Source organism: Nasonia vitripennis, chromosome 1 (assembly GCF_009193385.2).
Source record: "Nasonia vitripennis strain AsymCx chromosome 1, Nvit_psr_1.1, whole genome shotgun sequence".
NCBI lineage: Eukaryota > Metazoa > Arthropoda > Insecta > Hymenoptera > Pteromalidae > Nasonia > Nasonia vitripennis.
In genome coordinates, this window is record NC_045757.1 from 25976974 (window position 1) to 25990964 (window position 13991).

Sequence of the window (13991 nt, forward strand, 5' to 3'; positions counted from 1 at the left end):
CCCGGCTTTGTTCTTCGTGAATTTCTTGTTCTCCCTCTCTGCTGATGCTCCAGGTTTTCCTCGGATGCAGAAATTAAAATACGCGCGGGAACGTGGGCGGAAAAAGTTTTCTGAATAGTTTTTAACGACAGCGTAGTGCAGTGGAGTCGTTTTTTAAAATTTAGATTAGTTTTGTATGGTAGCAAGTTTTTTATTTCATACAAAAGACGATTTTTTACTGAATAAACTTGGTGCTATATAATATAATGCATTTAACTTGATCAATAAAATGTATAGATGAAACGAATTTTCTTCTCCTTTCGAAATTGCCAATACCAGATAGCTGCAAATTTACGTAGCTGTTGCATTTTTCTATTTGTGGAAAAATTACTTTCTTCACTGATCGCGATTGACTTAAAATAATGGAGAAATATATATAATAAATGGAAGCTCAGAAGACAGATGATTGAAAATACGACTTACTATTTTTACTCAATAAATATATTGTTACATTAGTATATAACATTAGGGAATATCGTGTTATTGTTTATTCATTCTCATCCAATGTGCTCGAACGATTAATACGTCATAAGCGACATCCAAGGAATGTGTCGCTTTGTACGTTCGCTTCGTCACGTCGACAAGTCGTTCGAGCATCTGTTATATAATGACGCCCCGCATACTTTCTTTGCCATTTTACTCACACTTTGCAGACAGTCCTAATGATCAAATGAGTAAGAAAATCTCTTACATTGATTTGATTCATCGGTCCCGTCGACACACGTGCTTTTTTCTTTCCTTTTAATAATAATAATAATAATAATAATAACATAGTTTTATAATAGTTTCTTTCTCTTCTCTAAAAGACAGCACAGAACACGTAGTATTTTACACGATTTTTACAGTTCACTGGACAACTCGAACGGCCGAAGTTCAAAGCCAGTTTGAAAATCATCATTTTTTATTCTTTTTTTTTTTGTTTGTACAAAAATTCGCTAGGTATTTACTTGTAGGAATGAGCACTTCTAATTAATAACCTTCTCTATGAGAAATAAACTTACACTGAAAGAATACGATGCAAAATATATATTTATAAAAGCAAATTTATGTACAAATTGATTAATATTGAGTTTTGACTCTCTGCACATTATAACAAGCACAGCTGCGTTAACTTTTTCATCGAAATTTCAAACAAATAATGCCAACACCTCTCAAACGCTATATCTAATTCTCTAAATTATAAGTCGATCAATATGAGAACGACGAGAAAATTATGCTATTTCTATGATGCATCTTTAGTAATTAAGTAAAAATAAACGCAATTAGACTAACTAATACAAGTCAGAAAAATTTACAAATTCACTAGTTCGTACAGATCTTTCGCTATCGAACATTCGTAAAATAAAATCAATAGAATGCCTACATCACTGACATTATACAGATTACAAAGATTCATCGAACCTTATACAACTATTCGCATACAATTTTCGTACAGACAGTCAACAGTAGAGTCAGTTTTACATTTTCGTAGGCTCATTTAAAAAAATGAAAAACTCCCTTTATAAAGTTGCGTTGACTCAGTTCAGTTATTCATATAAAAGATTGGTTTTTAGTTTGCTAATTACATTATCAAGCCCACTCACTCCCGATCCCATTTTTTTCGACCTACTTATCTTCTTTTTTTCTTAATTATTATACAATCTTGATAACGTCGCTTCGACAGCAGATTCTTTCACATATTTACTGATAAACGTCTGCGATACATTGTATTGTTCAACAGTCACACAGAGCACATATACTTGACCAAACCAAGTACTATTTATGCATATGCCTTGCAATATTGACATATCGATTTTGATAGCACAGTTTTTCTATACTTTTATGATTATCCTAATGGCCAATAGTAATAATTATTGTACAATGTAATCATACAAAATTATATTGTTTAAAAGAAAAGTTCATGATTTAATCCATGCTATCACATTGGAAAGATGTCTGAAAAAAAATATTCACTCGCAAACACATTTTACACATCTTTCATCCTTGTATGCAGTTGCGATTTAAAGCTTGTCGCGGAGTTTTCTATAATTCTTTTATACGCTTGCATATAGTTTATTATTTACAAATTTTATATTTTTTTCACCCAATACATCATTTACAAAAGTCTCATGTTTCGCTTGCGTTATTTCGATCCATACTATTTTCTCTTCCTTTATATACGAGCTACGCTGGAAGAACTGCACAAAGAGTTTAGTAGTTCAAAATTTTTCGGATTCGTTTTTAGGCGACATCGATCAAGTTAAATATATAATCGTTAATTCATTAGTAAGGTTTTTAATAGTCACGGCTGAACATTAAATATTCTTGATCCTTTCTACATATAATTTCGATTAGAGATTAAATTATATTAGCGTTAATTTCGATATTCAAATGATTATATTTACAGATAAAATTTAACTGTTTCCAGTTAATCCCACATCATAATTATAAATCAATATACATCACTACTGAATAATTACATATACATCTTTTATAATTTTATAATCAAAAACTTCAAATAAACGTCGAAAAATCAATTGCACAAAGATTTTTTTACTCTATGTACACACATGCACGACCACTATAAATTCTTATATTTTTTATATCTTTCGCGATGATTCGATCAAATAAGGTTCTCAACATTATCATTAGAATTTAAATAATTTAAACTTTTAAGCTTTTTTCCATTTATTTAATATCCACAGCCAGAGGCGTGAGAAAAAGAGAACGAGCAAGTTCAAAATTTCAAAATTTGAAGACTGACTGGAATACGAAAATAGGCAAGATTTACATTATTCTTCTACAGCACATTAAAATCTATATCTTCCATCATATATCGTTTACATCGACGGGCGTATTGATATGTACAGTGTGAATATCGATTTCTGGTATGCTCTTACCCTTTCCCTTTTCTCTGCGTCCCTTTTATATTTTCATTTCTATCCTCTACGCTTCCAAGTATTTATTTTGTGTAACGCAGACTTCAAAAATAGACAGATCGCACGTTTTAAAACATAAACCATATTGTTTTCCTTTAACTCCAATTTGGTGGTAAGCAGTCGGCTTTCTCACCATCGGTCGTTAAGCTCGTCCGTTCGTACCTATACAACATTCTGTGGCGAGACCTGACAAAAAAGATATCGACGATCATAGAGAAACGTTGGACTTGTGTGAACGAGTCGAGTTTTTGTGATGAATCAGTGCGCTCGAAATCACACGGGGACCACTAATACGCTTTTTGCCCGCATTGGCCTGGTTATGTTTCGTTTGGCAAAAAAGCTCGAGCTTTAACGGCGCGACTAATTGATAATAATTAACGATCTATTGTCGAATGCAAATACTAGAAATACGGCACGACTATCTGTGGGGAAATATCGATGAACTTTGACCGTTAATGCCGTACTGTCGTACGAATCTTATCTGAAATTTTCCATCAATTAAGAACTATTCATGGATGAAGAGAAAGAATAGTATGTGTAACGTGCTTTTCCACTTTAATTTTTATTACATCAGTCATTCTGTTAATCACTCACTAAAGTCTTTCACCCAGAAGAAGATAAGAATAGCATCGACATATTACAACTGGGCCAATAAGATATTTTTCATACGTGAACTAATTTATAATTCGAGTTCATTCACACTCCTCGGCATCAATTTCAATCTATTATATTTATATCACTATGAATCTTTGCAAAACACTCACGAAAGACATGTTTCATCAGTTCTCAAAACTATTCACGCGGCATTCACAGATGCGATCACTTCGCGTTATCTAAACTCAGTGAAGATTCGTCGCAAAGTTGAGATTATATGTCTCCAGTTCCATGGGCTGCAGTGCGATCTCCTGCAGTCCATCCTTAAGATGCTTGTGTGTCTTCGTACCCGTCAACGAAGTCTTCGTGACGTTAGGCGCGCTAAGCTTATAAAAAACCGTGTCAGGCGATAATTTATCGTACAACGGGCAGTGTTTGATAGGTACATCGGCTCCAACTCCACAGCTGTAGCCTTGTCGGTGCAGTACCATAAGTGCGTTGTTTATGGGATAGTGAGGCATCTTTGGGTCATGATTTGTCCTGAGATTGAGTAGATGTACGTCACAGGGTAAGCTTTGACTTAGCAGTCTCGTTTCCGGTGACAGTTTGATTTCAGTTTCCGAGCCATCAACCACGAAAATATTCACGGGATAGTTCAAGGCGTTGCTCATTTGATTTGCAAACAGCGAAGGTTTAGAGTATTTGTCCTTCTCACCAACGATGTCTTCCAGCAGCAGCCAATGCTTGATCACGGTTTTCCGATTGTCCAACAAACCCTCACCCATACCTCTCGAATCGTCGTACAGAGTTCTTCGGTCTAGCATGACTTCCAGCCAACCAGGTTGATAGCTCGCCGCACCTTGTCCATGATTCACCAGAAGCGTTAACCTATGAGATGAATCTTCGATGTATGCCATCGACGTGATGGGGAAGTAATTTCCTTCAATTCCAATCCTCTCAATCTTGGTACGCTTGATCATCTGATGTCCATTGAGATCGGTATAGAATACTGGTGGTTCACCGTTAACGATATCCGTTTGGATACGCATGAACATTTCCGTCTCGCGATTCTTTGGTGGTGTCTCGAAGTCTATGATGTTCCTCAAGTATATCGCCTCGGACAGAACACCCTCCTTGTGGTAGATAGCCACGTGATGAGCTAACAATTTTCCGTACTCCACAGTAAGTCTCGAGCTAAGCGCACCAGACACAATGTAAATCTTCTGATGCGGCGTGTAAGCCTCCAGAACATCCTTATCGGAATCACGTAAATTCGGATCTGGCATGAACAGGTACGCTCCGCTGTGGAATTGAGCCGATGTATAAGCAGCGAACTGAAGGTTGCACTGCATGATCTTACCACTGGGCTTCTTGGTGACACGTTTGAGGAAACCGGTTTGACCGTCAAACAAGAGCTTCATCCTCTGATTTTCCAGCTGGACATCGCCAACTTGCATGGGTTTGATGGGAAAGACGTTATCCTTACCACATCTACTGCAGTAAACCGTCGATATAGCTTCAGCTGGTACTCTATCAGTCTGCTGCAAGTGATAGATTGCTATCGTTAAAGGCTTGAGATCAGCCACGAACAGCAGAACGTAAACGTCGTGCGTGATGCTCGTCGCGTTCATCACAGGAGCAACCTGATATGGAATGGGATTCTTCTGCGAATCGAGGACGCGAATGCGATACGTCGAAACTTTCAAACTGATAACTTCTAGCCTCGGCTGGGCGAGAGAATTGAAGAGAACGATTCTCTTGGTTTCGCGGTTGTTGATGTTGATGGGAATTTTCTTTGGTAATTTTTCGTAACTGTCGCGATCAGATTCCGACAGAACGTAAACCTGACTGGCAGTGGAGTTTGCTTTTACTTCAGTCGCAGCCAAAGATTGGATGGCGAAGCTCTGCAGGCTCGTCATATCGGAGATCGACTCGAAAAGCTTGAGGGCATAGTCCTTCATGACAAACGACTTTGAGGTACCGGTGATGGCGTCGTGATGCTGGAAGAGACCAAGGTTACGACGGGCCTTGACCAATTTCTCGAAGTACGTCTCGTAAAGTTTGATGTCTCTGGCAGCCTGTTTGGCCACGTTGAGCGCTATCGTGTACAAAATTTCGGCGGAACGAAGGTTGGCTTCTAGTTCGCGATCCAGGATCTTCATGTACGGCCTCGTCGTGAAGTATCCACTCCAGTATGCTGGTCTGCCCTCGCTAAAGATGTCGGAATATACGAAGAAGTCACCCTTCAGAGTTGGAAAACGAGCCATTCGCTTCTGGATCTCGTTGAAGTAGTCCTTAGGCGTTCCGAATACCACCTCGGCGTTGTAGTCGTCCTTGCGACTGTTTATGAAGTCGATGAGTATCTTGTAATTGGTGTACTGCTGGTCCCATTCGATCGGATGGTCGTATCTGTAATCAGAAGCCATCGATAGGACTCGATCAGATGAATTCTTAAATGCAATAACACGCAGTAAATAAATGTAGTTCTAACGTACCTAAAATCATCGCCCAACGGTATCAGCACAACGTTATGCGGAAACAGCGATCCAGTCTTGAAGTATTGCTCGAGCAGCTGTTCTGCCATCGCCTTTACGTTGTTCGACGTGATGTCGACGGCCTTGGCAGAATACTCGGTGTACTCGTTACGAATCTTGCGAAAATCGTAATTAAGACAGACATGAGGATGGGGACCACACGAGTGTTTGATGTTGTAGATGTCGAAGGGTTGATTGTGGGTGAGCATGTCCGAAGCGCCACTTTGGTCCCACGGTTGAACCCAGACGAAGTCGCCATACTGCTTCTTGGCGAACCACTGCTTCCAGGCATAGTGGATGCGCTGAATGACAGTACCGGAGGCTCCTGCGGACTTGAGCAGGTAAGGTACTGTACCACCGTGACCAAAGGGATCAACCGACCAACCTGACTCTGGTGTCACGTCCAAGTTGGTCTTCAGCCACTGATGACCTGTTAACATAAAATGGATTTTCTAGCATTAAAACAAGGGCGATGAGTTAAGTGAAATTATTTTGTCGATGATATATAGGACACTGATATATGTTTATGTCGAATAAGCATTAGACACAGCTTCTCAAAGTCCGAACGAAAGGAGTTCGAATTTAAGGGAAATGGCTTTGGTATACACTTTAATCAAGTTAGCGAATCATCCAGGGTTTACTCGATCTCATCAAAGCTCACGCAAGCAGATATAAACCGATATTACTTATCCGACTCCCTCGGGAAAGTTTCTCCAAAAACTTTGCTTCACCTTCATCCGAGTGGAACATCGACTCGCTATTTGGGAAATACGAGAACTCGCTCCAATAAATCGAGGAATCAAGTGTGTACGCATCGATGAAGAATCATTTCAAGTTTTCTTTTCGCAGCAAATAACAAACATATACTCGAATAAACGGTTTGGTTCCAGAAAAACCTAAATCGCAAGTAAACAACACGCCCCTTCCGCACATCGCACGTCGCCGGTCTACAAAGTGCTCGTCAACAAGTTAAGTCGCGGCAGCGAGTGACGAAGCGACGAGTAGAGAGAGAGAGAGAGAGAGTGAGAGTTTGCAAACTCCAGCTGCATTATCGGCGCACCAAGTGCCTCGTCACGTGTCCTTCGGCCATGTGCCATCGACAGAGCTTTAATTAGAGCTCTAGGAAGTTGATAATTACAAGAAGACGCCGCCAGTCGCTGATCACTCCCACCTATACTGACTATACAGTCTGTGCTAGACTGCACTACAGTCTCTGCCGCTTCGTCAGAGGGTGTTGGGCATGTCGCGTATTTTCAAGCTCAAGAGGGGGAGCGCGAACCTTTTAATTCGAGCAAACAAGTAATTACAGCGCTATGCTATATATATGCGCGGCGGAAGCCTGTTATAAAAGCTCGATCCAATCCGGAGAATACGCGAGAACGCGACGCTGTGTATTATAGTCGCAGCGCGAAATGCCAGTCACGTAGGAGTGATTAAAAACTTGCGCCTCTGTATATAACCCATTAACGGGAAGCGAGAGGGCGAGAAATAACGAGAGAGGAAGAGAGCGAGAAGTAGACTTGCGGTATATACTATATAGCCCTCTCTCTCTCTCTCCCTCTCTCTCTCTCTCTCTCTCTCTCTCTCTCTCTCTCTCTCTGTCGCTGACAGTTTCGTTCTTTTTTGCCCTCTTTGTTGGCGGCTCGCGCTTAACGCGATACCGTTATTAGGGACGCTAATTGCCGTCTCATAATTGATGTTTCCAGTGCCAAGACGAAGACGGGGGTTGGAGTGTAATGGCTCCCGACGCCTTTTAAGTGCTTTCGAGAGCCTATAGATTATACGAGGATTTACCTGCGCATATTTGAGCGCGGCTGAAGTGTGCAACGTTGACTTTCGTAAAAGCTTGCGCATATAGCTCCGATAAGGGATTAGTAATTTAGATCGAAAATCTTTACCGGATATGACGTCGGTGCTTTAGTGCAATTTTTCAATCGAGAATACCGGATCATGTCCACGGTCATTATCCACTCGGGGCTATTCGCGAAAGAATTTCAAAGCATCCGACGAGAGATCTTTTTAAAACTTCTTTCCCCCGCGTGCTATTATAAACCGTTACGTTCCCAATCCGCGCTAATGACACACCTGAAATTAACTTTCGAAAATCCGAAGCCCCATCGAGTCAAGAGTATACATAGCCCAGCTAATCGAGTTACTATTTTTACAGAGATCACCAATGACATCGCTGCAATGCAGTAGCTCATCGCTGCGACTCGCTTTTTATATAAAAAATCAAAAAGGGCGACGTGCGTTTATAAAAAGAAGTATTATACAAAAATGAAAGGAGATAATGCTGTTAAAGAACGCGTGTGAATTCACGTCAGCCAGAGCTACGCGCGTGCGCGCACGTGCAAATAAGAGTAAAAAAAGAAGACAGATAGAATGCGCGCTGCACAGTAGCTGGGTTAATTATGTCCGCGAGCGCAACATCGGATGCAGCACGTAGACGCTTTGTTTCTCCATTATCGTCGAGCCGGCTGCTGTTTTGCTACGCTCGAATGCACTGGTGTCGAATCGAATCGGCCCCCGATGTCTACTACTTGCATGTGTATGTATGTATGCGTGCACAGACGAATGAACACGAACGGCGCATCAGTCGCGCTAAATGCGACGTTTATCGTTTCTCCCGTTCAGCGATATATAGGTATACATGATACCCGCATATATATATATATATATATATATATATATATATATATATATATATATGCGCTCTTTTAGCCACGTGCCATCGACTTTTCAGAGCTCGTTTGCGTCACGTGTATTCCTTTTGCACGCTCGAGATCTGCGCCTTTTTATATCGCGTTGCGCCTTGTATATTCAGATTTTAAAATGCTTTACGTTCGCTTGAGGAATAGATACACCTTGTTTTACTTGCTTCAGCAATAACATTTTCAAACGACAAACAATTCGTCTACGAAGTATATCAACCCCGAGAGTATGCAAAACAGCGCAAGCGCGAATTTCAGCAGAAGCTCGTTAAGCCCAACTTCTTGCGCCCGAGCTCGACGAGACACCAGCCTTAATTCCGGCAAGAAACGATCGCGCCATCAGCACGCACATGCAGTCGAGATTATCGACACACGGGTTTATTCGCCGCGTCAATCGATAACCAATTATTACGAGCCGGCTGCAGTTATTTCGTTTCATAAACCATACAGCCTGCGCGCTGCTGCGCTCTGCAGATATCTTGCTGCAAGCTCAGCCCCACTCTCGTGGTATACTACTACTACTACTGGTACTGGTACCTTTATCTAGCTCGGCCGGTTTTATGTTTTTTGTCCGAGGCTGTCGGTATAGAGCTGCAGAGACGCAGGGCAGGGCGCGAGCTTCGATTGAAAAATAGCGTTGTTGTTGTACCCCCGTCGTTCTTTTTTTATCGGAATCGGGAATGGGAGAGGGGCAAAGGTACTTTTAGGCAAAAACACGCATATCGACGCGAACGACGTACGCGGCGTTATTCGGCCTCTTTTTTCTGCGGATCAATGACGTAGCCGGCAGGCCGTTGTTGCGTGTGCAGTGGCGTTGGGTATAGATGCACGTGGGATTTTGTTATATTCATATTCGGAGCGAAAAAATGCTTGTAAGGTTTAAAGCTCGTCGTTTTTTTTAGCGAGTAATGTTTGGTTGCAAATGTTTTTGAACTTTCATTACCCGGTTACTCGGAAATTCGATGTAGTGGTGGTACATGCATGGAGTATCGAGCTCGGTGTAGTGTTGGAATCAAACGTATTTTTTAAACAGCGAATCATCACTATTTGGACCTGCTACACATATAGTTAATAAGCCTTGACATGTATAACTTGTGTAACATCGCGTGCGAAACGTAACGTTCCGTAAAAGAATATGGAAATCAAACAACTCCAAAGTTTGAACTATATTCAAACTCGTAAGTATACTACTAGTAGTGAGACTTAAAATAAAGCTCTCAGCCGCAAGGGTTGACATTGATCTTTCTCATCAAAGAAGTTAAAGAAGATCATGTCACGACGCGGCCGACTGACACAAGTGACGTAGTTCGGATATAGTCAGACCCTACAACTAGTATTATGTAAATCAGCCAAAAGCAGTTTCGTGTTTAATATTTAAGTATTAATTTATTTGAGATCTCTATTTTAATATCGAAATAATAGTTTTAATTATATTCGTGATATTTAGGTCTTGGTTCGGTGGTGGAAAAATTACCGATTTTCAAAAAAGAAATGCAAAATAAAATAACTTTTTGTAAACTTCGATATACTGAATAACAATAGATATCGTTAAGGTAGTTCACCGGAATAATTATTTTCTTAGGATATCGCTCAAACGTTGTTTACATATTCAATTAAGGCTCCTCTATAACGTGGTATTTTTTTACCACCCCAAGCGACATTATTTTAGAGATATTGAACCTTGAAATTTTGTATTTTAACATGGGAAGCCTATACCGAGTCCAAATTGTGAGGACGTTTAGTTGAATTGCGAAGCGAGTTTTCTTAGAATATTTTTAAAAAACTAGCTTATGATGGAAAATAGCAATACAAATCATGGAGAAAAAGTTGGATAGGGCAAACGAGGCTTTTTTTAAGATACAACAATTCAAAGTTTTCATCCCGTGCTATCAGTATATCTATATAGGTGCGCAGTGTTTCTCCCTCTTACAAGTTTTGAGAGTATTTTATACTCTAAACAATTTATATCACCATTCTAATGTTTGATACGATGAATCGTAAGGTTTTGACATTAGATAACACTGTATAATATCTTAAAAAAGGAATTTTCTAATAAAACCCTAATTGAGCACCACTGCAGCCGGTGAACTACCTTAATAGAAGACAAAACTCTGCATCGACAGGTCGATTCTATCCTTCCAAAGTATTCCAATGAACGCGGCAAACAAAGCCAGGCATATTTAGTTTCCAATTACGTTACCCCCTTTTCCTTATTTACTTCGCGTATGGGTTGTTTGCATCTCGCCTTCTTCCCCCCCCCCCCTTTTTTTTCCAGCTCCGGTTACTCAATTACTTTCGCTATCTTATTTCGCCTTTTTTGCGCACGCGAGCACGTACACACGCTGCGGAACTACGCGTTCCTCTACATAGATTCTCCAGTAGCTCTCCTTCGTCCTCCCTCGAGTCGTAATCGTTCTTCCATGAACTTTCATGGATTCTGGCTAATCCGCCAACTACTGGAACTTGCAGCGCGTTCGCTTCCAGCTGCTTAATCCTCGTGACATCACGGGATATATTTTCGGTACACGAATCGGCACTCTAGCATCTCTTATTGTTTGACTTTTATTCCGTTTCTGCGTTTCTACTCTCTTCTCCTTCTCGCTGCTGTATATCGCCGATTTTCTTCTTTCCGCTTCTTGCACGAGCGATATAAATTTTAACTTGCTACCGTTATGCCGCTCGAGTGTATTATACGACGTTATCTGGAGAGAGAGAGGGATACGTCCGGAAATCTGACGGAAGAAGGGGACGTCGAGCTACGCGGATAAAAGGACACGTTTAAGAGGATAATGCCCCTCTACAGATTTCATAACAACGATCCCCTGACTGCGTTTGTTATTATGGCTGATTTATCGACTTTTTTGCAGATTACGAAGAGCCGATAAGCCGAGGATTGTTACGAGGATACAAGAAGTTTTTTTTTTGACTAGATAAAGGCTCTCTCGTGTTTAAAATGTTATCGATTTTCTGGAATAATATAACGTTACAGTTTATTTTGGCTTTAATCTGTATTAAACAAAATGTAATAGAAATATTATTAATAACTGCATGACAACATTCGGTCTGAACGAAGCGAAAAGGTTTTCATTAATCACAAGCTCTTTATCAGTGGCCTGGGACTCTACTCAAATTGCAAATTCAACACTGTAGAGTAGAATTGCTTTATGAAATCTTGTATGAAAAAATTTTATTTATATATTGTTTATGCACATAATCAATTTGGTTTCATGAAAAATAAAGGCACAAAAGATGCGCTTAGCTTTATAACGAATTTATTATATAGCAAGTTAGATAAAAGTAAACCGATAGCCATTACTTTCCTTGATCTGGCAAAAGCTTTTGACACTGTTAATCGTTCGATTTTGCTAGATAAATTGTATAATTATGGTGTCCGAGGGGAAGCTCATAAACTAATATCAAGCTACCTAAATAATAGAAGGCAAAAAGTAAGGATTGGAACGACTGAAAGTTGTTATGAAAGTATAACTACGGGTGTACCTCAAGGCACTATTTTGAGACCACTCCTGTTCATTATCTATGTAAATGACTTGTTAATTGGTCGGAATGAAAATACTATCTCATATGCTGATAATACAGCTATTATTGCAACTGATGACACTTGGGAGAAGGTTGAAAGTAAAATGAATAAGTACTTAGAGGATATAAGTACTTGGCTTGAACTAAATAAATTATCCTTGAATGTAACAAAAACTGTGTATATAACTTTTGGTAATTATAAAGATAGTGTTCCAGTTGATCTGGACATTTATATACAGGGTAATAGATTAAGCAGGGTTGAATCGTGTAAATATCTGGGTATTATATTTGACTATAATTTAAAATGAGATAAACATATTCAGTATATAATAAAGAAAACCAAATATATAATATATATAATGTATAAAATGTCGAAATATATGCAAACAGATACACTCAAAATGATATATTATGCATTCTTCCATAGCATTATAAGCTATGGAAACATAGCATGGGGTGGTGCTTATAAAAATAAGCTCGACCTACTGCAAAGGGCACAAAAAAGTATTTAAAAACTTGTAAACAAGAATAAATTCGATGAAGAAAGTCCTTTGAATATGAAACAAATTTTGTGCATATGAGTGCGTAATATACACTATATTGATCTCAAGAAATTATATGTAATGTCCAGCAGTGTAACTAGAAACGAACTTATAATACCGCCTAAGAGCTCTAAAGCAGTTAGTGATAAAAATAACTACATAAGAGCGATACAAGTATACAATTGTCTTCCAAAGAACAAAATTAATCTTAAAGTCTTAGATTTTTTTTTTTTTACATGGCATTTGGAACTCGAAAGTTCATCGCCTCATCTACGCAAGCCTTCCACGCTGCCCTATCTTGTGTCAACCCCACCCAAGATGCACCTCTCCGATCGACACCCACCCGTCCTATTTCTACTAGATCCGCTTTTACGTTGTCCTCCCATCTACGTCTAGGTCTACCTAGAGGTCGCGTTACCATCGGCCTGCCCTTCATGACACGCGCTGCCGTACGGTCGTCTCCCATTCTCGCTACGTGCCCCTTAAAGTCTTAGATATTAGCAAAAAATGGATTAAGAAAAAATATATTATAAAATTAATAGTATATTACAAGCAATATTTGAATAACATAATTAGAATCTGTTATGGTTTTGGGTTTTGTTAAAATTGTTTGATTCTGTTCAAGATTTTCTGAAGATCTTGGAATCTAGTTTTAAGTAGTTCTTAAGTAGTTCTAAGTAGTATGTATCATACTGGACCTATGTACAGGTAGCTGTGTCTACCTCTATAGGATGTTTTGGCTGCCTCGGACATATCAAGTATGTCCGGAGGTTAGCAAACATGTATTACATGTATAACTTATGTGTTACTTGTATTACTCTGGTAAATAAATAAATAAATGAGTATGTTGCTGTCAAAAAGCGATGGGAGAACAAAATTATTCATTCAAAGTGCATCTGTCATGAATATTGTATACGCGGTGTGGTATTTATAGCTGACTATGGCGTAAGAATAAGCTCATGTTTATATCCAAACAGTATCAGATAGCTTTCGGGTGAGATTAGCGCTTAACAGTACATAACGCTTTGATGTTGCCGCATGCAAATAGTTGCACGCGATAGCAAATTTGAGCAAGTAAGTGAATTGCTATTATCTCGTTACTACAGACACAGTTAT

General features: G+C 39.4%; 1 protein-coding gene across 3 annotated transcripts in view; it reads right to left on the reverse strand.

The window, feature by feature from the left end:
• Nucleotides 1-445: 445 nt before the first annotated feature.
• The window catches only part of LOC100118809 (alpha-mannosidase 2), a 258498-nt gene continuing 244952 nt past the window's right edge, over nt 446-13991 (reverse strand). For all 3 annotated transcript variants that reach the window (XM_031921366.2, XM_031921364.1, XM_031921365.1), the window contains 2 exons: nt 6047-6515; nt 446-5960 (listed from right to left, as the gene is read on the reverse strand). In XM_031921366.2, coding sequence (XP_031777226.1) covers nt 3797-5960; nt 6047-6515 — 2633 coding nt within the window. In that variant the 3' untranslated portion in view covers nt 446-3796. The remainder of the gene's footprint in view (nt 5961-6046; nt 6516-13991) is intronic.